At 36.1% G+C, this 24,591-nt stretch overlaps 1 protein-coding gene across 5 annotated transcripts in view; it reads left to right on the plus strand.

Annotated features, from left to right (window-relative positions):
* UBE2Q2 (ubiquitin conjugating enzyme E2 Q2) overlaps window positions 1-24,591 on the plus strand; it is a 61,642-nt gene that overhangs the window by 1,558 nt on the left and 35,493 nt on the right. For 3 of the 5 annotated variants that reach the window (XM_060401710.1, XM_004017823.5, XM_012098644.4), the window contains exons 2-5: window positions 9,548-9,649; window positions 14,021-14,125; window positions 21,189-21,245; window positions 24,067-24,207. In XM_060401710.1, the coding sequence (XP_060257693.1) occupies window positions 9,548-9,649; window positions 14,021-14,125; window positions 21,189-21,245; window positions 24,067-24,207 (405 nt within the window). The remainder of the gene's footprint in view (window positions 1-9,547; window positions 9,650-14,020; window positions 14,126-21,188; window positions 21,246-24,066; window positions 24,208-24,591) is intronic. The other 2 variants (XM_060401711.1, XM_004017824.5) reach the window with 1 other exon arrangement.

Here is a 24,591-nt window from a genome sequence, read left to right on the forward strand (position 1 = left end):
AGGCGCTGGTTTCGAGAAAATGGGTAGAGCAGTCCCTGCTTTCAGAACTTAGGCTTCTTGAGGGAAGAGTTTTACACAACAAAGTGATCAAGTTCTTTGGTATGCTCGCGAACGCCAAAGAGAGCAATTAACTTTGACTTTGGTTGGGGGGCAGGGGGCGCTTCAGAAAGGGCCTTGAGGAGAGGCGGATTTGTGGAGTTGGGTTTTCACAGGTGAGTCGAATTTTGGAAGGGAGCCAAAGGGCATTTCAGGCAGAGGAAACTCCATCCGGAAAAAGACACCACAGCTTTGAAAATGTGGTTGGCTTAGGAATAGAGACGTTATAATGAGACTTGAGAAGCCCAGGATATAGGCGGATGAAGGAGAACATTTTCCAAGAATGGAAAACAGGAAGTAGTAGTGAGCACAAAGTAGGTGATAATAAAGAGACTGGCTGATCTGAATGATGATTATTCTGGCACAAGTTGAAGGATGGCTGGGAAAAAGTAGGGCTGGTTTAAATGACAAACTGAACTTGTAGGCTCCTGGGGAGGTGCAAGCTCAGGTAAATGGGAAGATGTATTTACCATCCAGGACTAGGAGTAGTTCTCTTTAGTGAGTGGCATTAGGAAATGTGTGTGTGGTTTTGGTTATTCTGGTGGGGGTGGGATGGTGGTATTGCTGTGCTGAGCTGGCATTTAAGTGGCAGGGGTACAGGGATGCCAAGTGTAATATTCAGGCAGTCTGCCAGACAGAATTATCCCACTTCAAGTGCCAGCAGTGCCCTATTGAGAACCATATTGGAGGCTGATAGAGTCAGCTGCACACAAAGATACTGAATGATGACATGGATTAGGGAGTGGAGCACGAAGTGAGAGATGCCTGGCAAAAGGAGGATTTGGTACCATTAATACAAACTACTCAAATTGAGGTGTCAGTGAATTATGACACATTATCAGAAGATAATTATCATTGTAGATGCTGTGTTAATAACATTATTATGGAGGAACATCAAACATATTCAAGAAGTTCAGTAGCATGGAGAACTTGAACAACAGTGATAAAGTTTTGGCCAATCTTATTTCATCTCTGCCCCACCTTGGATTATTTTGAAGCAGATTCCAGACATAGCACTTCATCTGTAAATATTTCGGTGTGTATCTTTAAAAGATAAAGACTTTAGGCATGGCTTAGTGTTTAGATAAAATCAATACAGTTTGCTGTTGTTGATACCATTTTCTTAGAGGGGAAGGAGCAAGGAAAGAGTGGGGTTGGATTTCAAATGCCAGGATTTGCCTACTGTGTTTGATTTGCTATAATCTAAAAAGTTTTAGCTGTTAAAAATGTACTGTTTGATCTATTTAAAAAAAACAAAACTTTTCCTCTTATTCCCAAATATTTATTGAGTTCTTGCCAGGCCCTGTCTTCTCCATGCTTACCAAGAAGCATCCTTAGGCACTTTCTATAACGTTTGCGTGAATGGTACCTCATTAGTTGTTTCTTACACACATGCATGTCAATTTGAGTAATCCTCTAAAGATATGGTGCCCCTTTTTCTTTCAGGCTTCTGCATCAGCAGTTTCCCCATGTGGAATGTGCCCCTTTCCCCAACTCATTCTGTCCTGACATGTCTGACCATCCCCAAGGCTCTCTAGTCGTACAGTGTGTCTATTTCCCTTCCTGCCTCCTATAGTCCTTAACTGCTGCTTTGGTTATGTTTTCTGATATTCTGTTATAATACGGTGGTGGGTTTTTTGGAAAGTCTTTTTCATGGTGGCGGGGGAGACTAGTCAGTGGTTTTGCTTTTCATCCTCCACTCAGTAAATGCTCAGTAATATTTGTGTTGTTGGCAATATGGCCACCATTTTAGCTACATTCTCTTTGAACAAAAATCTTAACTACTTAATCTTAATAAGTTAACTGCCAAGAACTGGTCAAAAGGGCAGAGAAAACATCAAGAAAGTGTCTTGGGTAGTGCATAAATATTTGAAAGGCCACTTAGGACTTGATAGGAAATCTTCAATTTGACTTCACATGAAAGTGGTTTAAGAAGTAAAAAAAAAAACAGACAAAAGTGTACTCTTTAGGCCAAGGGAGTGGAACTAAATTTCTTTTCTGTTTCATGAATTTGTCCTAATCTTAGATACGAAGGGGAAAGAGGGCTAAATTCAACTTCAAGGAGTCTTTTTTTTACTTGTTTTCTGTGAACTCATGATAAAAAAGTTTGTCATGCAGACTTAAAAAGTTATTTTTTCCATTTTCAGTAAATAGATTTAATTGCCAGTCAGAGCTAACATCCAGTTGTTATGATCACACCTAAAAGCAAAGCAGGTCATTTTAATAACCTGTGCAGCCTTATTCAGAGCCAGTATAGTACTTTGTTTTAGTTCTTTTGAAATATTTAGCATAACTTGGCAACTCCATTACTCCTTTTATGGACTTCTTGCCATCTGGGAACTCTTGGTAGGGAATCACTGTTTTAAAGTGAGAAATCCCCCCCAGGAAGTAAATTAGCTGGTAAACAAATAAAACCTCACAATACTTTATTATTTGTATAGCATAAATCATTACTCTTTATGAGTGGCTATTTGCCAGGCTATTTGTGGTGGAACATTTTTTTGTTTAACTAATTAAATTTCTATTCATCATTGCCAAAAAGGGTACTCTTTTCCCCACCCCAACAGCAAGATACTAAATTAAAAATGTTAGAGCTCTGAGTTTAGGAGATGGGAAAAATTTTTTTTACTTTTAGTCTTTGGGACCTCAAGCAAACTACTACTTTTACTGTATTTTTCTATGAAATAGATAATACTTTTTGATCCACATGAGAACGTATTTAGGAGACTTCTTTAACAGTGATAATAATCTCTATAAATATAAAAGTGATGATGTCATTAGTGGCTGAATAACACTGGTTTGAAAGTACTTTTTAATAGCTTTTCATGGGAAATGAACCAGTGCTGTTTAATTTTTGATGTTTCTTGTCTTTACACTGATAAAAAAAAGTAGCCCTGACAGTGTTATACAAGGGAAATAACAAAACTTGACTGAAAAGCTCAAGACCTTTTCTTTGGTCTGTTCTCCTGGGACAGATTGCTTTTCCAGTTTGAACTCCTGGAGAATCTTTTGGAAGTATCAGAACTGTCATGTTAAGTGCTTAAATGGTACTTTCACTCCAGAGGAATCATTGTTTCCATTCATTTGACCAGTTTATAATATAGAGTCAAATTCCTAGTTTGTATCTAGTCTCCCTCATCCCCATTTTTATGACCTTCCTTGAAAGGAACAGATATATGAAGAGGAGATTTAGGTTTCCATTTTGTGAATGGTGTATCCTTTAGTAATTTGATTTTTTCTTTTCTTTGTTAAACTTCCTTAGACCTGGAAAAGGATAGTGTTAGATAAATGTCAGCTGGTTGAAGGGCTGGGAATTGAATTTAAATAGTCCCTGCCAAATAAAGCATTATTGGAGAATCAGAGTGGTAAAGCAGAGGTCTCTTTTTCCAAGGCCATTGTAATAGTGTTCTGTGTTCTCTTCTAAAAGATTATTTTGAAAGACAAAGCAGACTCGGAACCAAGGAAACCAGTGGTTTCTGCAGATTCAGTGGTTTGAATCTTTTTCAGCACTTTTGATTTCTCTGCTTCAGTTCATTTAGAATGAAGTTTTAATTAGCTGTAATTTGCTCCTCAAACAGTTAACATTTTCAGATCACAGGAGTGTGTATGCAGTATTCTTTTACCAAATATTAGTGTATTTACTCTGCTTCTGTGGGTTTCAGTCATGTTAGATACTTGGTTGTACATTGTTTACTTGTAAAATGATTATCAGGGAGCAGTCTCTTTTTCTTTTTTGGGGGAGGGGATAGCTTTTTTAATGTTGTCAGGTCATTTAGGATTTTATATGGTGCCATATGGTAATTCTGTCAGTTTATTTCATTCTCCATCCCACATTTATTGAACGGCAAAGTGTGAAAATAACGTGTCCTATAACTGTTCTCTAGAAGTGTTACAGTTGTTAGACCTCTGAACCTTCAACAAGAAGTATGTGCGTCAATTTTCAAAAGTTAAGACACAGCCATCTCCAAGGATTTCATATCATTTGGAAAAATACCAGAAACTGAGCATTCTGGCAGGCAGTTTTGCTGGCAGGTGCTTGATATAGAGCTGCACATTGGTCTTGTAGTGGATTTGTGTGGAAAATAGATAGTTATTTCTGAACAAGGCAAGCTCCTTAATGAGAAGCAAAGGTCGGTTTGATTGACCTTGAGTTATGTTGTCTTAGATTAGGACAACAACACAGCATTTTATGCTGGCAATGGTGGCGAGCTTCTTTGTCATTTGTCCAATTATGGTAACTTTTAAGGTGGTGATCACAGACAACTTTATCCTTCAAGCCTTAAAGTTACTATAAAAACAATAGTATTAATAAAATTGAGGAAAAACAGGGTCCCTGAATAATTAGATGCTTAGATAATTGTCTAAAATTTTCATAACTGTGGAGAGAAAGAGCTGTGTTAGAAGCATTTAAACATTTAATGTGGGGAAAGTTGCTTGAACTTATATTGGGATTTTTCAGCACCATCCATTGTTTAAAAATTGCATATCATGGGTCATTTTAAAGAGAAATAGTAAGGAAACTATCTTTTCAAGATAGAAAGCTTAGTTATTAATCTTGTAAAAATTTAAAAGCTTGAAGTATAAGAGGTTGAAAGCATTAATGCTTAGGTTTCTAAGTTTCGGTAATAATTTTAGATGCCTTTCAAAGTATGTGGATTGTCTTTTAAACGTTACACTGAACAAGCCTTGACCATGATGTAGAATTTGTGTTGAAAGTTCAGTTTCCAGAGGTGATGGTAGTGGATACTTTATAATGTGGAAGACAAGACATTTTTATTTAATTAAGAAATCTAGAAACCAGATAAGCAAAACTAGAAAAAAAAATTGCCTGTAATTCTACCATTCAGAACACACCACTATCCAGACTTTGATGTATGTATTGTCAACTGGTCATATTTTTTCTCTTCTATTTATGTAGATTCCCTCTCTCTTAAAAAAGTCAGATTATTTTATAATCTGATTTTTTTTTTTTACTCAATAATATTGTAGACCTTTGTAGTAACCATTACTTTACAATGTCTTCAATTATTGTGTGCTGTCTCATTATATGGCTTTAGCATTGAGTCAGTCATGTCCCTACTATCAGTGGTTTCTGTTTTTTTTCTGTTTTAAATAATGCCTTAAACATTACTAGATTGAGCTAAATCCCCACGTATATAGGTAATATCCTTTGAAAATTTCCTAGTAGTGATAACTTTCCTTTCTTATTGATGAATTGGTTTTTGGAGATGTTGTAACACATTATATTATAGGAACTTTTTTTTCCCTTTCAGGTAGCAGCTTTTATTTATCAGATTGGCAATAATGTTAACAAGTGTCAAGTGAAAAGAGCATTCTCATAGTCAAGGCAAAAAGTGTAAATATTTATGACCCTCTAGAAAACAGTTTGGTTTTTTTTGCTGCTGCTGCTAAGTCGTTTCAGTTGTGTCCTACTCTGTGCGACCCCATAGAGGGCAGCCCACCAGGCTCCGCCCTCCCTGGGATTCTCCAGGCAAGAACACTGGAGTGGGTTGCCATTTCCTTCTCCAATGCATGAAAGTGAAAAGTGAAAGTGAAGTTGTTCAGTCGTGTTCAACTCTTCATTTTACGACCCCATGGACTGCAGCCTACCAGGCTCCTCCGTCCATGGGATTTTCCAGGCAAGAGGACTGGAGTGGCTTGCCATTGCCTTCTCCGTTGGTTTCTTTTAACCCTCTCCATTTAGCAAGATAAATGCTGACTACCCCTGTTGGCCAGCATTGACCTTGTGATGCTAGATCTCTGAGAAAGAGGGCTTTAGTCCCAGAGAAGACCCAGATTTGCCTAGTTTAGCTCATCTGACAGCTAATCAGGAATAGGATAGGCTGGTAGAGGCCGGTAATCAGGTTTTGGGTCAAGAGAGGAAGGTAGGAAGATGGAAAGGGGATAGGAAAAGTATCCTCAGTGGAACCACGTTAATACAGAATGGTAAAAGGATGTTTCTTACAAGGAAGAAATTCTGAAAGTGAGTGGGGGGGAAAGGTTGGCGGATGGGGACAGGCAGCAGTTTTAATGAGAATAGTGGCGCAATTTTACATTTTTTGGGGGTTAAACTCTTTGATATCTGGTCTGTCATTTGCCTCTGCATTCAGTCTATGGTGGTATGTTGTTGTGGTTGAAATAATAATAAGAAAATCTAGCCTCACACAGATACTTGATTGGAAAAAGAAGTATTTTAATAGCCATTTTAGATAGCTGTAGACATTCTTTTTGGATACTGTACCCAAACTTCGTTTTTCCTAGATTTTGACTGGATCTTTCACCCTTGCATGATATGACATCATGCGTTATTATTTGGAAAATATTAGTTCACTGGAATCTTATAAATGTTAATACATTTCATTATATAACATAACATTATATCCACTAATATCATCATCACCCTCATAAAAATACTCTTGGGAAGCTGTCAGGCTCACATGGTAGAAACAGGCTTTACAAACTTCTAATTTTTGCTTAAAAGCTTGAATTTTATTATTGGCAATAAATACTGCCTTGGGTTTTCCTTGAAATGACAGGTTCTCTTCATTCTTTTTTTGAGAAAATAGCCTATCAGAAACCCAAGTTGGAATAACCATTGTTTGACAGTCATTCTTTCAAGTGAAAATGGTGTCCTGTCAAAGTGGTTAGTTCAGCTCACAACTCAAACACACAAGTGCTCTCTCATGTATTCTGTAGCAATGCTCGTGTGTGCCCATTTCATCACTGCAATATTAAAAAGACATAAGGATTGAGATTTAGTAAAATAACTGCCTCATCACAGACGTTCGTAAGTGAAGTGCCTTTTTCTTCTTTGAAACACCTTTAATGCATAGTGGTGAATAATAGCATGACTTCAAGTATAGTTTGGTGTCACTGCCTTTATCTGTGCTAAGGTACACACCGTTGTATTGGCACCTTTGGTAAGAATGTTAAGTGTGCAAAAGGCAATGAACATCTTAGTATTCCCATAGAAATAGTTTGGACCTTGGAGTCCAAGGGCCCTGCTTAGGGAACTGTTAACAGAGTTACTTAGACCTACTATATATCCTGTCTTTTGTCTAGGATTAGAAAAATATGGCATAGGTAGTAACTGATCTCAGTATTTCTTTTCTTTTTGTAATTTTCATAATATGGTTTTGAGGGGTTTTAGCCCAGAACACCAGTTGATATATTTTCTTTTGCTTATGCAGAACTTTAATCAATGCAATGAAGCTCGAAATGTAGTTTTTTCTTTTTCTTTTTTTAAGACTAAAGAAAATACAAATATAAAACAGAATGGTCTAGATAGTGTATTCTCCAGATTAGGCTGAAGACTTTGAGGAAAATGTGATATTCAGTTAAGTAATTCTCACTAAAAATGGGATTAATTTTGAAGACCATCTACGTTTTAGCCTTAAAGAGATTTGGAACACAGTAAGAGTTTGAGGGATGGGGATACAGAAATAAACCATTGCTGAATGGATATAATGATGTTCTATTTCAACTTTTTTTCTTTAAAGAACATTTGGTAAAATGCTTTAAAAATATTTAAAAATATTCTGTGGCTCCAACTATGTTATAATTGAGATTATAATTCTCAAAGCAGTGCTTCTTTAAAACTATGTAAAATTGTCATGTTTCTGTGACTAGATCTAGCTGCAGCTAATACTAATAATAATGGCTTTCCCTAATATGTAACAGAAAGCAGTACAAATGAACAGAGTAAATGTTAGTAGGTGGAAATGTGTAATGCTTAATTCGTTAACTTAAAAAAATCAACACGTAATTGTGCTTTAAAAAAGTATGTGGATAGTAATAGCATTTCTAGGTAGTATTCAGTTTGTGTGACGTAATAAAATATTGGAGTTTTATGGTGTTTGAATTATTTATTGCTCTGCAACTAGTTTAGCAGCTTAAAACAGACATTATCTCACTATCTCTCATTATCTCATTTTGATTATGGGTTAAAAAACTGTGTGACTTACCTGGGTTCCTTGGCTCAGGGTACCTGACCAGGCATTCAAGGTGTTGGCTGAGGCTGTAGTCATCTCAAGGCAGGACAGGACAGTCCTCTCCACCTCCAGGTTCATTCATGCACTTGTTGGTAGGATTCATCTCAAACGCTGTTGGTCTGAGGGCCTCAAATTCTAGTTGGTACTTGGTCAGAGGCTTCTTCAATCCCTTGCCCAGTGGGTTTGTATTTCTCCATAGGGAACTGTTTTCCATTGGGGGAACAAATGAAAGAGCAAGGAAGGGTAAGCAAGACAGAACTTCCCATCTTTTTGTAACCTGATTTCAGAGGTGACATCTGTTACTTTACTGTATTCTGCTTGTTATAAGTGAGTTAGATCTAGGGGAGGGAATTATATAAGGGAGTGAATACCAGGAGGTTGGTTAGGATTATTGGGGCCATTTTAGAGGCAGCTTATCACAGTGTTCAAGAACACAACTGACCTCGATGAGTGGGAGCCCACAGACAGTAGCTGTACAAGGAGAATGCCTGTCTCAGAGTCCAGCTCCCATGGCAAGTGAGCACTGAAGGTAGCCCTAAGATAGCTGTGCTGCTGTTTGTTCTGCCTTTCTAACACTTGCTGTATTTAAGAAGTAATCTTAACCTTATTTAAGAAATCTGTCCTTTAGAAACTACATTCTTGCTTGCAGTCTAAGAAAGGAAGGGAAATTATTAGGAAAAAGGCGAAAATTAAATGGGATTGCTTTTAGGGGCCAGTTTTCTAATGGAGAAAAAAATCTCAGAGTAACTTCTGTAGTTACACTACTCAGACAAGTCATACAGTGAGTGGATTTAAAAAATTAGTTTTAGCATTTGTAAGGATTTAAAAACATGTGCCTAGATATGTATTCCTCTACTTTGTTTAAAAAATTGAGTTACATCTCATCTATATAGAGCCTAGAAATGTAGCTTTATTATACTGAAAGGCAAAAAGTAGTATGGTTTAACTCTATAGACTACTTCAAGGTTGGAAATTTTTGTTTTTGCTTTTAATTTGTTTCTGTTTCTTGAAGGATTTATTATGATTCTAGATTTTAAAGCCCTTAAAAAATGTTAAAGCTGGCAAATCCATGCCATGATAGACCTTTCTTTGTAAAGGAAGGGAAACCCATCATCCTTGGTACTTGCATAACATTTTTTTCTGCTTTTGATGGAACAACTTTTGCAGTATATTCTCTTCTGTTTGTTTTAAATCAGACTGCAAGTCCTTTTTTTAAGGCTTATAAATCATATAACATGAAGCAGGCAAGATTAAACTATAGAGCTTAATAATTTTTGTTTAAAAAATTAAAAACATGGATTTTTAATGAATTTAAAGACATGGATTTTAATGTGTTACTTTTTTTCTGTGATCTGTTTTACTTATATTTGTGATCATCTTGCCATTTGGTGGTGGGGTTTCCTTGCCTATCCAGGTTAACCTGTATGTAAATGTGTTTAACATCAGTGTCTCCGTAACAGGAATCTTATCCATCTTCTTCACCAATATGGTTTGTGGACTCTGATGATCCAAATCTGACTTCGGTTCTGGAACGTCTCGAAGACACTAAGAACAACAATTCGGTGAGAAAATAATAAACCACGATACTTTTTTTTTTTTTTCTCATGAACGTAACAGAATTCAAGTGTTAAGAGGTAATATGATACAAAAGCTTGATTGATAACCTAGTTTTTAGCTCCTCTAAGATTTTTTTTTTTTGTCCTTCAAATTCTGTTTAGTACTTGGTTTCTCATTTTTATTCCCTGTAACTATAGTCTTAGTTTAGCTCAGGAATTAGGTTGTCTCTTTCCCATGAATCCTAATCATGAAATTAAGTAAGCATTTTTGATTGGGCCTATTATCCAAGGTAGGAAATAGAAAAAGGGAAAAAGACAGATAGATGTGAGGGGAAAATAATGATAGAATGACCCCAATTGATGTTTCTGTCAAGAGTCTATATAACTCTGAAGTAAAAACCAAAGGAGTATAAATAAATTATTTTTAATATATAAAGAAATCAGATTTCTTTGATTATAAAACTGTTAAGTGACCCTTGTGAAAGAACTAGTGAAATTAAAAACAATAAAAGGAAAATAGAAATCACCCTAATTTTTCTCTACCTGATAATAAACGTTGTTGACACGATGGCAATTTTTTTATTCAGTATTTTTCTTTTGCTTGTAAATACATAAACAGATGTTAAAATTATTAAAGTTATATCATTTGCGTTTTTCCACAATATCACAAAATTCTTATAGAAGAATATGAGTTATTATTTGCAGGTGACGTGATTGTTTACCTTAAATCCAAAGGAGTCAGTTGAAAAAGCAATTTTTAAAATGATTGATTAAAAGTTCTGTTATATAAAAATCAAGTTTTCCAAAATATCAGCTATAATCAGAAAATACAGTGGACAGGTATTTTATTGACAGCCACAAAGAAAATTAGACACTTAGGAGTAAGCTTAGATGTGCAAATTTTGTATCAAGAAAACTATAAACATTTGCTGAGTGGAACTAAAGACTTGACAACTGTGTTCCTAGATCTGCAGACTCCCATATTGTAAATATGTCAGTTATCTGTAACTTCATGTGAGTTTATAAATTGAATGCAATTCCAGTAAAAATCCTAACAGATTTATTTTTGGAACTTGACAAAATGACTCTAAAGTTTGTTTTGAAGAGTAAATAATAATAATTATCTGACCAGATACTAAATAAAATATCAAGTACTAGCACTAAGCTGGACAGGTAAAGGCAGTTAGAAATTTAGAAACATAATCATGCAATTGAGAATCTAGAATCAGTTAAATTGAACTCAATAAATATACTCAATAAGTAAAGCATAGATTATTTTATGAATAGTACTGGGAGAACTGACCATTTGAGGAAGTTAAAGACTTACCTCAGATTTTTGTCACAATAAGTTAGAGGTGGTTTAAACATCTATTTTTAAAATTAAGATCAGAGGAACTTCAGTGTGAGTATTACAAGAGTAATAACAAAGCCATGAAGATTAGAGGAAAAAATTAAAAGCTAGACAGACATTTGTTCACATCTCCAGCAAGGGAGGGGCAACAGGACAGGTAATGAGCAATAGACATAGCCCCCTTACCAATGCTTCCCTTTAGGAGGTTGCTTCTAAAGATCTAAAGTTGTAAGTTTTATAGGAGTAGAAATGAGTGGGCTTATTTTTTGATGTCTAAAACATTCCATCAAAAAATGCTCCTGAAGTAAAATGACATAGGATATAAAATTTGGTACAATTTTATGAACGAGTATTTACATAAAAAAACAAACTCATCCTCTACTCTTTCTTGTGCTCTCTGCCAGTTATTTTATAATCTAGTTTCTTGATCAAACAAGCTATCTTTTCTCACATTTAATTCATTATAATATGGATGCTGCCACCTTTGTTGTACTAAAATTTTTACCCCTAGTTGCCAAATCCAGGACTACTTCTTTAGTCCTAAAGTTTCTGCAGCATTTTGATACTGTTGACTCTTTCCTTTTGAAATGGTCCTTCATTCAACAAACACATACGCTTTACTGTCCACCAATAAAGAGCTGGTTAAAAAAAAATTGCTGTATGGTTTTATGATAGAATATCATGTTGTTAATGCAGCCAGTCTTTCCACAAGAGCACATGCAACGTTCCAAGATGTACTAAAGTGAAAAACCAAGGCAAAGTGTATTTTCTGAAATCTGGCCCCTTTTGTATGGTGGTTCAGTCACTAAGTCGTGTCTGCCTCTTGTGATCCCACGCGCTGTAGTCCACCAGGCCCCTGTGCCCATGGGAATTCCCAAGCAAGAATACTGGAGTGGGTTGCCATTTACTTCAGGGGATTTTCCAGACCCAGGGATGGAACCCAGGTCTCCTGTGCTGCAGGAAGTCTCCTGCATTGGAAGCAGATTCTTTACTGACCAAGCCACCAGGGAAGCATGTATACAGTGCTGTAAAAAATATATAAGTAAATATATATCTGTGTGTACACTGGTTTGTACATACCTTTTTTTAACCTGGGTGGATACAGGAAACTATTAGTAGTAGGACACAGAAAAGTGTTTTTAAAAACTTGCCTGGCTCTGTGCCAGGCTTTGGGATAAGTGGTCAGTATAAAAGACCAGTCCTGTCTCTGTCCTCTGAGGATTTCCATCAAATCACTTTCTTCTGTTTCTGTCTCTTGCTACCTTGCCTTGGTCTGCTCTGAGCACTTATTTCTTGGTCCACCTCTTCTCTTTCTGTGCTTTCTCTGAGTAATCTCTTCTAGCCCCAGGACTTAAATTGTGGCCTATATTCCAATGATTCCTAAATTTGTATCTCTAGATAAAATTTTGTCTCCTGAGTTTGACACCCATTATTTGTCTATATATCACATAGATCCAGGGAGTGTCACTCAGATGTGCCATGGCTGTTCAAAATGATTACATCTAAAATTTAAGTTCATCTACATCTTAGTACTCCATCACCCCCATCTCGTTTTTCCTCAAAAATTTATCTCTGTGATTGTGAATGGGGCAAAATGAAATAATGAAAGTTGTTCCCCATGCCTGAATGTGGAAACTATCTTAGAGTTCTTTTTTATACCAGTGTTTCCTGACCCCTGCTGCCTCAACCCCAAACTATCTAGTAAATTTCTAAGACTTGTTCCTCTCCCTTCTAAATATTTCTTAAATTCTTGCCCCATGGTCTTAGTTTCTTCTTCTGATCCTTAAACACCTTTTTGGGGACATGGAGTTGAAATTCCCGGGAGGTGTACGGCCCTGCTGCTTACTGCCTGGGGCACCTCTACCACCATGCGGCTGTCTCTCCCACAGTGCTCGGGGAGTTCTTCCTGTACCAGGGGGTGGAGTGTCCAGGTCTGTCCAGCTCACCCAGCCACCTCTTTATTATGTACTGAGCACAGAACAGAGCTTATCAGGTGGAGAACAAATCCACAGGGGGGCATTGCTGTTTTTTAAGCTTGAGGATACTTTTGATACTAATTTACTGCTCAGCTTTCCTCATTTTCATTTGCTCCATTGTCCACTTTGGAAAGGCTTGTTCTTTGCTTCGTTTAGCCTATTCTAATTCTGTTTCTGTTTTCCCTTAGTCTTTCATAAATCTGCTTCTTTCTCTTCATCTCTTTTCCTGGTTGGCAACATCTAGGAAACTGTTCTTACCAATTGAAGTAAGTTGCCTTATTTGCTCCCAGCCAGGTCTACTGATAGTGACCATTCTTCTGAAATCAGTGCTAAACTTATACATTGAAAACAATGTATATTTTTTAAAGAATGAAAAGTATATTTGTGCATATAATTTACCTTGCTTACTTAAAGTAAATATGCTCTAGAAAGCATAAGAGCGGAAAGGAGTTATTCTTTGGAGTTTTCCTAGTGAGGCCCTTTTTTTTTTTTTTTTTTTTGACAAACACTTAAGAGCCTATAAGTGTCAAGTGTTTTCACAGATTTCCTTTAATCTTTACCCTTATGAGAAGGTCTTAATTTCCTTATTTTCCAGATGAGGAGACAGACTCAGGACATTAGGTACTGTATCCAAGGTTGCCTAGGTTCCAAGGCTCTGTCTGCTAGACCACATTTGCCTCTGTACTTTCAAATGAGTGGCTGTGAAATATATAATTTTATAATCCATGTGCAACAACACTGCTTCTGTTTTCTGTAGCCTCATTAATGTATTAATATACTCTTATAAGTTACTAAGAAAAGAAGTTAACAACTGAAAACTAGGCAGTGCTTGGACCTTCTCTTCCTCTGCCATTTTTTTTCATGTCATTCTGCTAGGCAGCCCCAAAAATATTTCTTAAGATTGTTATTTTATCTGTAGGCTGTAATTGAGCAATAGTAAACTTTTTTTTCCCCCATTTCCTACTGGATTAGTTAGAGTAGTTGTAGCATTATTCATGTCTTCTAAGGGCTCTTTAACATAATGCTTATTTACTGAAATGTGTTTTGTAGCTTCGTCAGCAATTGAAGTGGTTGATATGTGAACTCTGCAGATTATATAACCTTCCTAAGCACCTGGATGTTGAGATGCTAGATCAACCACTACCCACGGGTCAGGTAAAGTAAAAATTCTCAAGTGTTCAAGAGCTAAAATACATTGTTTCATGCACAAATAAAATTAGGACGATTTCTCATTATTATACAACTTATTTAGAAGTTAGTTTTTGTTTTCCTGTTGAATTGTTTTGTTTGTTTTAGATACTAAAAATAGCCTTTTCACTCTTGGGAGCTGCTGGTTATATTTACTAGGACAGGCAAACAATCGCCCTTGTCCCCATCACCACCTTTTTGTTGTTAATATTTCTGGTTGCTGTAACTGTTCCTTGCTTCTGCAATTGTTTGCTTTTGTTTATTTACTTACCTTCACCTGAGAATGCCATCTCTCTGCCCTTTTGTGCTTCTAAAGGCCTAACTCGAATGTTATCTCCTCCATGCAGCAGAAAGTACCCACTTGCTCACCACCACCTCTAACTTCTCTGGATTTCTGGATTTACCTATTTAGGTATAATTTTGTGACTTGTACTATAATAAAGATTTAACTCTTATACCACCCACTTACCCACCCACCTCCCCTTCCTAAAACATCTTTATATTTAGTCATATGAATAATCATCACTTATCATTAGGACTTTGTAGTGTAGTTTCCTGTTATATTTCCTTTGTACAATGTTTTGCTTTGTGGTGTCTTCCTAGTAATAATTCTTAGTTTAAAAAAGTTATGTCCTGTCTCTTTTCTGTGAGATCTCCCCTCTCTTCTTCAGCCTTTGGTTTCTTCTGTACCAGTCTCAGCAGGTTTTTTTCTGGGCTGGCTATTCAGCGGTCATCTTGAAATTTTTCTTGTCTCTTCTACTGGAGTAGTAGATACATTGTTTTCAGATTTCATGTTTCTTTCTCTTTTTCTTTCTCTGGAGTGAAATGATTTTAGTCAAGTAAAATCTTAAGAAAACATGAAGAGGTGGTACATTTCTGAGTTAACTTCTTAAAAAAAAAAAAAGGGCCAGACCACCATCGGTTTGAATCTTGATCTACTGCTCATTAGTTGTATTACTAGTTAGCTTAGGCTAGTTACCTAGCAGTATTTTCATCAGTTTCCCATTTGCAAAATGGGAGAAATGTTAGTAATGCTTATATTTGGGGGGACATGTAAAGATTAAATAGGTTGTTACATATAAATCATTTAGGGCAATGCCTGATGCATAATAAACGCCCAATAAATGTTAACTGCTATTATATTCGTCACTTGATTGATAGTTTGGTTGAATGTGTAATTCTTGGTTGAAAAATTCACCTCAGAATTTCAGACTGTGCTGTCGTCTAGTCAGTAGTGGTGTGCCCTTCTTAGTCTTAGTCATCTCTGCGTGACTTTCAGGAAGCTTCTAGGACTTTGTCCTTCCCTTGGTGTTCTGAAATATCACAGTGGTTTACTGAGTCCTGGTTTGTTTGGTTTTCCATTGTTTTTGAGCACTTAGTATGGATGGACCTTGTCAAATTTGGGCTCTTGAGTCTTTCTTTTTGGGTGGATGTTCTTATATTTTTTTTCCTGTGGCACTTTCTCCTTTCCATTCTTTTCTTTGTTCACCTTGGAATACCTACCAGTAGGATTTTAGACCTCCTTGCTTGAATCTTTTTATCTTGTTATCACTATATTCTGTCTCTTTGTCTTAATTTCAAATTCTGAAACATTTACCTTTCAATTTTTGAAAATTTTATTTGAACAGTCATAACTTCATAAGTTTTATTTTGGCTCTTTATTACTGCTTAACCAGTTACCCCAGAACTTAATGGCTTAAACAACACTTTCTTCTCTCTCTTAGGATTATGTGGGTTGGTTAGGCTTAGTTGGACAGGTTTTCTGCTGACCTCACTGTGCAGTCAGAGAGTGGCTGGGACTCGTTATTTGGACATGTGACGCACTGGAATGTCCAACATGGCTTCTTCGTTCACATGTCTGATGCCTGCTCTTTCTTCACATGGCCCTTCTTACCACATGGCATCTCATCTTTCCGGGTCTTTTATTGTGGCTTCTCTTCCTTTAGAAAGGTAGTCAGAAATTCTTATTTTTGGCTTTTAAGAGCACAAAAGTGGACGCTGTCAGGCTTTTTTTAAAGTTTAGATCTGGAATTGGCACAGTGTCATTTCTACCATGTTTACTGGTTAAAGCAAGTCACAGGGCCAGCCCAGATTGACAGTGGGCGGGGTCCATATGAGGGTGAATGCCGGGAGTGTGGTCACTGTGGGTCCTCTCCAAAGATGAACAAACTGTAAGTTCTAAAAGCTTGTTCCCTGATTATTCCTTATTCGTAGCATTCTATTTTTGTTTTGTTGATGTAATCATAAGTGTTTTTAAGGAGTTACTTTGATATTCTCCCTCAAGCATCTCTATTTCTAATAAGTTTAATAATTTTTTTTCTAATTTATCTTGGGTTGTTTTTTTCTTTTTGAAGACTCCTCATATATCTCTTTATTCTGTTGCTTTTTCATATTTTTTCCTGTTTTTTCATTCGTATTTGAAAGAGGTACTGAAAGGCTGATAAGGAGTTCTTTGAGGCCAAGACTTGCCAACTGATACAGCTCTTTGGAGGAATTTAAGCTGGCTTCCATCCCTTATCCTCCACTCCCTGTTTCTTGGTATAATCATAAATGATGGCTGGAACTGTCTGGTTTCTCTGGACGTGAAACCTTGTCTCCTGCTTGAGACAGATGTGTCTGCCAGAGTTCTGCTTAGGAGAGCGGTATGTTCTGGGGGCTAGACAGCCTGCTCTGTCGTTGGCCTTTGGTTAGTCTGTGCCTCACTCTTGTCCAGCTCTCCTGGTGTCTTCGTCTGGAGCCTCTCCAGGGCACTGCGGGACAGGTTAGCCTGCCGATTTATCCCCTAACCTGTGGCTTGGCTTGTTTGCTCCACTTAAATTACCGTTCTCCAGGTCACTGTCGTCTCCTAGCATGAGTTGTCTTTTCTGCTGGTAGCCCTCTTTTGTTGTTGTTACACTGTGTGTTTGTACAGTGTTCGACCTTCATGGTATGTCTTCATTGTAGTTCTAGTGGAGCCTCAGGAAAGAGATGGGAGAAAAGTATATTCTATGTTCAGCTTTGCTTCTTTAGAAAACATAGGTTTTTCACTTAACAGTGTATCATGGACACAATACATATAGACCTACCTTGTTTTTCATGACCATGCATATATTAATAATTCCATATAGGGATATAACATAAATTACATGCATAAGTTTCCTAATTTTGACTCTTCCTTGCATTCACATAATAAACATTCAGTACCTATGTAGGTTGGGAGTTGGGGGTAGAACACAATAGATATGATACTTTATATTGGGTTTTTCTACTTTAAGTAGAGTCTAATATACTCTCTTTTCTTTTAGGCTCCTCTTATTTAATTTTGGTATCAGAGTATAAGCAGTATCATGACTTGGGAAGCTTTGTGTATTTTTTTTTTCTAAAATCTCAAACAGTTGAAATTAATTTTCAGCTAGGGGGTAGTTTTGCCTCCCATGGGACATGTGAAAGTATTTGGAGATACTTTGTATTGTCATGCTGGCCGGGGTGGAGGAATGTGCTGTTGGCTTTTTGTGGGTAGAGGGGATGTTACTAAATATCCTGCAATGTCAGGACAGTTCCCCACAACAAACAGTCATTTGGTTCAAGAATATCAATAGTTCCAAGGTTGAGAAGCCCTGATTTAAACAAACATCTGAGCCCGTTCCATTTTTCTTTTCTATGTAATATTCTACTTAGATTTTCCATTTCTTCAATCAGTAGTATTCACTTTTTACATCATCTTCATCTGTGGTTATAATCTTTTCTAAAGTTTTCTTTATCTTGAGGCTTGTCTGTTTTATTATAATGGTCTTTTGAAAGAATTGACCCTTAGTTTTATTTGTTAAATGTTTTTATTTTTTACTCTAGTCCTAATCATTTCTTTTTCTCTTTTAGTTTACTGGATCAATGTGATTTAAATTTTATAATGAAACATGTAAGGGCATTTGTTTTCTTTTACAGTGTTGTTTGACTTTATTGCATAGATCTTAAAATTTACTTATTTTCTAAACAGTTTGTATGTCTTAAGTAGTTTGAGTCCATCTCTAGTTCATATTGCTTTTCTTATATTTTACAAGAAAAAGTTTTAAATAATATGTATTGAAAGTATATAGGCATAAGTTTAGAATAATAACTAGTGATAGGGAATACCTGGCAACTATTGCCTAGCCACCCCTCAGGTAAAGAAACAGAACATTGCTTGCACTGCAGAAATCTTCTTCAGGCCCTTTCCAGATTATCATTCTCCTATATGTAATCCTCCCCTTACTTTTCTCTAGTTTTATTGCTCATATATCCATCCCTGAACAATATGGTTTAGTGTTGCCTGTTTTTGAGCTTCATATTAAAGAGTTATACTATCTGTGTATTCTCTCATGTCTGTCTTTGGCTCAGCATTGTGAGTGTGTTCATTTAGATGGTGTGTAGTTATAGTTCTTTATTATTGCTGTATTTATTCCATTGTACCGTACATACTCATTCATTTGACTGTTTACTGACTTTTGGTTTGATTCCAGTTTGCTATTAGGAACAGTGCTCCCATGATCATTTTTGTCTATAGTACATGGTACACCTGTGCAAGTATGTCTCTGGGCATGTATTTAGGAATTGAATTACAGGGGCATATGAAGGTCAATTTCTTCTTAAATTCAGAAATTATTTAGAAAAAATTTTTAAAGATTCTCAGGCAGCTTTGGGGTTTTTAGTTTTTCACTGTGATCAAAATATGGCCTGTAAACTTTGAGCTGCGTTAGCAGCAGTTGCTTAGACTTAACCAGTGATGTCTTTGATTATTGCTGTTTCTTGTACTCCGTGGTTGCCCCTCTCTGAAATATATCTCTGACTAATGTATTCTTTCTAGAAAGGATTTCTGAGGGTGGATATGAGGAGTGTTCCTTGAATACTCAGTGTCTGTTTTTATTATTTATTTAATATATTTATTTGACTTTGTGTAAAGTACTCTGTGTAAGTGCTAAGGATCCGGTGCTGAATAAACACAGGTATGGCTTGCATCTTGATGGAACTCAGGGAATTCTAAATTCATAGCTGAGTCTTTTCCAAGTTCTTTACATTTTTTTCTTCTGGTCTGTTTTGTTACAGATGAAAAGTCTGAAACCTGTCTGATTCTTAGTTCTTTATACTTTTTCTCTCTGGAAATTGATGTGTTTTTTTTTTTTTTTTGCTTTAACTGTAAAGTATGGGGTTTTACTTTTCAGCATTACTTTGGGGCATTCAGAGCTACTTGATATTTTGACATCCTTCTTTAGGTTGGTAACATTTGTCTCTTTCTTTCCCTCATTTTCTGAATGAATATTGGATGAATATTGTTTCTCTATATTCTGCTCTCTTTTCCCTTAACTCTTCTCTTATTTTAATCACCTTCTTCCCACCCCACCCCCCATCTCCTTTTTCTCCACATTTTAGGGGAATGTCACAGTTTGGTTGTCTTCTTTAATCATAAATATTTTGTTCATTCAGGTCCGTTGTGCTCTCTGGCCCTTCTACTAAGTTGTTTTTTTTTTCCTTTGAGGGGAGATATTTTTGATTTCCCAGAACTCTCTTGTTCTTTCACATAGTAATATTTTTAGATTTTGTGGATGCAGTATCTTCTCAATTACTGCTAAAGATTCCAGTTAGATTTTTTAAAGTATTTGTTTAATTTTTGGTCTTAAGTTGCAGCACGCTGGGTCTTTGTCACAGTTCATGGACTGTTTTCTAGTCATGGTGTGTGGGCTCCAAAGGTGTAAGGGCTCAGTAGTTGTTGCCCTGTGGCATATGGCATCTTAGTTCCCCGACCAGGGGTCGAACCTATATCCCCTGCATTGGAAGGTGGTTCCTTAACTGCTGGACCACCAGGCAAGTCCCTCCAATTCAGATTTTAAATTGTTTTATTGCTTTCATTGATCATGCTTCAGGCCACTTCTGCTTGTTTAACTTGGTGCCTTTCTTTCAGATTGCTAGTTTCTTCAAATATCTGGTGATCCTTGATTATCTCCTCATTTTTAGATGGGGTATGAGTTGTTGTGTGTGTCCTTAGCAGTTGTCACTCCTCTCTGCTGTGGCCTCTCCTGGTTTTTCAGACCTGTACTCTGCCTGTGGCGTGTGAATGGGAAGTGCTTGACAGGTGGCCATTGCAGTTCCTAAGTAAAAAGAAGAGAGAAATCTGTTAGGAGAGTTTGCTGCTGCATTGAGTTACATTAAAAAATTGTTTTTTTCCTCTGGTTCTGACACTGACACTAAGAGGCCAGCAAGGTTGATCTCCTATATGAGCGTGATCCTTACCAGCTGTAGTTGGACAAATAGAGTAGGAATTTCTGGGGAAAAAAAATACCAAGTTTTTAAAGTCCTAGAGAACTCTGTGTCCTGGAGAACTGTGCCCTGGGTCCAGTGAAGCTTGTCTTTATGAACTCTGATTAAACTAGATATAAAACCTCTTCTTAAAACCCCATCTCTGTGAATGAGAGTTAAGTTGTAACTTATACAGATATATTCTGTGGTAAATAGCATGTTATAAAAAAAGAAAAATCGCTCTTTAGTGAAATGGTGATTACTTTATAACTTTTAGTTTTGTGCAGTGTCTATGCCTTTATAATGCATTTAACCTTTTAAAATGTAAACTGTAGAATTTATGGAAAGATTCAGGTTTTTCAAACCTTAAAAGGTAGATATTTTAAGGACCCCTTGGTTTCGGGTATTTTAAGCCAAAAAGAAGCCACTGGCCTTATAGGCATAGTGATATGTATAAAATGTTTTCTTATTTTAAATTAGAATATTTAAAATATTAATTAGAATATGTTTAAATTTTTTTCTGTTTGCTTTATATTTGACTCTACCTTTGTTAATTTCCAAGGCATCTGTTAAGTTGAATTTTTCAAAAATTTTCTTAAAAAGCTGATAAATATTTGTCAAAGCAGAATTTAAGAAAATTAAATGTTAAAATTAAAATTAAATGTTTCAGCTTTAATAGACTGTTAGTGGAATTGCAGTGACAAGTAGTTTGTCCCTAAAGTCTTCCGATATGCTGTGTGCTTACTTGTTCTGTGTAGTCCTGGCAAACTTCTTTTCTTTTCAGAATGGGACAACAGAAGAGGTGACTTCAGAAGAGGAGGAAGAGGAAGAGGTGGCTGAAGTAGGTATTTTATGTAAAAGTAACATTTCATAAATATCTTCATTTTTGGACATTTTAGTAATTTTCTAATCTCCTTTATTAAAACCATTGTTAATGTGGAATAATGAGAAGCACATTGTATTTGAAGTTTAATACAGTTTATAAAATCTGGCTTTATCTCTAATTCATCATACGCTTTTTAGCAAATTGCTTATCTGATGTCCTTGGATTTGATTTCATGGAAAATAAGAGCTCTTAACATTTAGTACTAAAATTATATATGAGTTTAATAGTAGTCAATACTTAACCTGATTTGGTTTAAGAATAGGAACTACTAAGTTTCAAAAGTTGGAATAAAAGGGGAATTTGAGAACATTTAAGGGACTATTCATTAGAAGTAATGAAAACTATCTCATATTGAAAACAAGAGTGTCAAAGAGGAAATTCCAAAGACATTGAGCTTACATCAGTTTAGTTGCCAGTCATTGATAAAATTTTAGAGGTTTTCAGACTCTGAAGCTTTGCATTTAAATTCAAACTTCAAAATGAAGATCTCTTTCTCTGTACTGACCTGATAAAAGGCATTTAAGTTCCACAACGTTGGTTTTAAAACATTTTTCTGTTTTGGGTCTTAGAATTGATTCAGGTTATTACCTTATTTTTCTTTTTCTTTTTCTTTTTTTTTTTCTTATTTTTCTTGATTTGGAAAAATGTAAACCTTAAGTTCACTTCTTAGGATGCCTTATAACTAATGTAGTTGGAGGTTTGTTTTGTGAGTCTGGAAGTAAAAATAATTCTTTTTTGGAAAAAATAACTTTATTTTTGACTGTGCTGAGTCTTCGTTGCTGTGCCAGTTTTTCTCTAGTTGCAGAAAGCGGGGTCTATTCTTCCTTGCAGTGCGTGGGCTTCTCATTGTGGTTGCTTCTCTTGTTGCTCAGGACAGACTCTGTCTAGGGCGTGGGGGCTTCAGTAGTTATGGCACATGGGCTCTAGAGTTGTCATTCCCGGGCTCTAGAGCACAGGCTCAGTAGTTGTGGTGCAGGGGCTTAGTTGCTCTGTGGCACATGGGGTCTTCCTGGGCCAGGGATCGAACCCATGTCTTCTGCATTGGCAGGCAGAATCTTTGCCACTGAGCCACTAGGGAAGCCCTAAAATAATTCTTAACATTATCCAATTAGAATGAATTTTGGAGATATAGGAAGTTTTTAAAAAATATTTACATGGAGTTTAACTTTGGAATAAACTGAATTAAAATTTTAAACTTCTTATTGAGCCCAGTATATAATAAAGTAGATATTGTACTCAAAGAGTTTATGTACCTTTCTTTTTTCCATTCACAAGATAATATGAGGGAAGGATAGCAACATTTGGGGAAACCTGGAAAGGTAGGATAGACTTTGGAGATGTCAGATTAGGACAGGTGAAAAGATATTCAAGGCAACTAAAATAATGTGGTAAAAAGGCCCAGAACAACCCTGGGCATGGTGTGTGAGCACATTAGAGGTTGTCCTTTTGGAAGAAGATTGATGTGTTGGAGTCTTGGGAAGCAAGTTTGTCTAGAAAAAGCAGATGGCTGAGTTTTTAATTAGAGACAATATTTGTTTATATTTGGTGTGATTGTTGATAAGGCCTTAAGAAGAAAATAGTATACCGTGAATATTGTTTTGTAAAGATGATAATGATGACTTCTGTGTTGTTTAATACTGAGTGGAAAAATTTTGTGGGTTGGAATATGGGCTGAGGTTTAAGTTGGAGGAGGAGATACAACCCAGCACTCTGAAGAAAACAAGTGTAGATGGTAAATCGTAGCTGAAATGTGCAATCCAGGGGAAATCAGCTCTATGAAGTGTGAAGTCATAGACGGTCTAAATAAGAAAGGAATAGGAGTTGAAGAGATGGCAGTCCAAGAAAAAGATCATTGAGTCTGGATGGAAGTGGTCTAAATCAACCTGGTCTAGAAATCATGAATTAATCTGCTTGATAAAATGGAGATAACATATAGACTACTACTTTAGAGATTTTGATGACTGAAGTAAAGTTGGAAGTAAGATAATAGATTTATACAAACATATGCAGAATCTTTAAATGTGTAAAAGCAGATAATAAGGGAAAGGAGGGAGAAGAATTATGTGGAGATAAATGATGTTGACCTAGAGATGGTGTTTGAATTCTTTTTTTAACTTTTTTCCTAATTATAAAAAAATCAATATGTGCTCACTACAGCAAACTTGGAAAAGAAGAAAAAACACTGATAATAGTATTTCAGTATATGTCCTTTTTTTTCTGTGCTTATTTTGACATAATTGACATTCTGTGTATTCAATTTTGTATTCTGTGTCTTTTATTTCATTATTGATATAGAAGAAGCCATTATACTGTATTGGCATTTTAATGGTCTTCTGGCATTCTGTTAATTAACTGTTCTGATATTTTGCACATGAAAATTTTGTTTTTGTGGTTATAAAGTTGAAATGGGCAAATAGATTTGTGCCTATATCTGTGTTCACATTGTAGACTAGGTACTAAACTAAATCTAATGGATTTTTAGAAGTCAAGTTAAAGTTCTTGGTACCTCATGCTGTACTATTTCAAAAATTCCTCTTAATAGGAGATTTAAAGCCATTTAAGATGGTTATGGCTTTGTAAAATTATTAAATATGCTTTACTCAGTTTCTAGCTTTAAAATATAGGATATAAAAGGAGAGAACCTTTTAAATTGAATGGTGAAAGCTTTTCTCCTCGCCTCATAAGACACATGTATTTCTCTCTTCTATTTTCTAGGTCAAGAATAATTTAACTTTTGGCATGAGCTTGAGTAGCTAAATTTTTAAATTTTTTGTAGGATATAGAAGACTTGGATCATTATGAGATGAAGGAAGAAGAGCCTATTAGTGGGAAAAAGTCAGAGGACGAAGGAATTGAAAAAGAAAATTTGGCAATATTAGAGAAAATTAGGAAGACTCAAAGGCAAGACCATCTCAATGTAAGTATTGTATAAGTATCTAGAACCTGGACTTTTGTGGTTAAATAATTACAGTTGACCCTTGGATGCTGACCTTACACAGTCAGAAATCCACATGTAACTACAGCCAGCCTTCTATATCCGCAGTTCCACATCCAAGGATTCAACTAACTGCAGATAGTGTAGTATGTATTTATTGAAAAAATCTGCATGTAAGTGGATCCATGCAGTTCCAACTCATCTTGTTCAAGAGTCAGCTGTACAGGAATACAGAGCAATTCAATAAGATACCAACCTCAGCCAGGCCTCTCCATCCCTGCCTTGGTAGTAGATTCAGTCATATGTTTTATTGCCCTAGTTTTACTTTTTCCCCTAACATTTCTCATCTACTGATAGCTCCTTTCT

Source organism: Ovis aries, chromosome 18 (assembly GCF_016772045.2).
Source record: "Ovis aries strain OAR_USU_Benz2616 breed Rambouillet chromosome 18, ARS-UI_Ramb_v3.0, whole genome shotgun sequence".
Classification (NCBI taxonomy): Eukaryota; Metazoa; Chordata; class Mammalia; order Artiodactyla; family Bovidae; genus Ovis; species Ovis aries.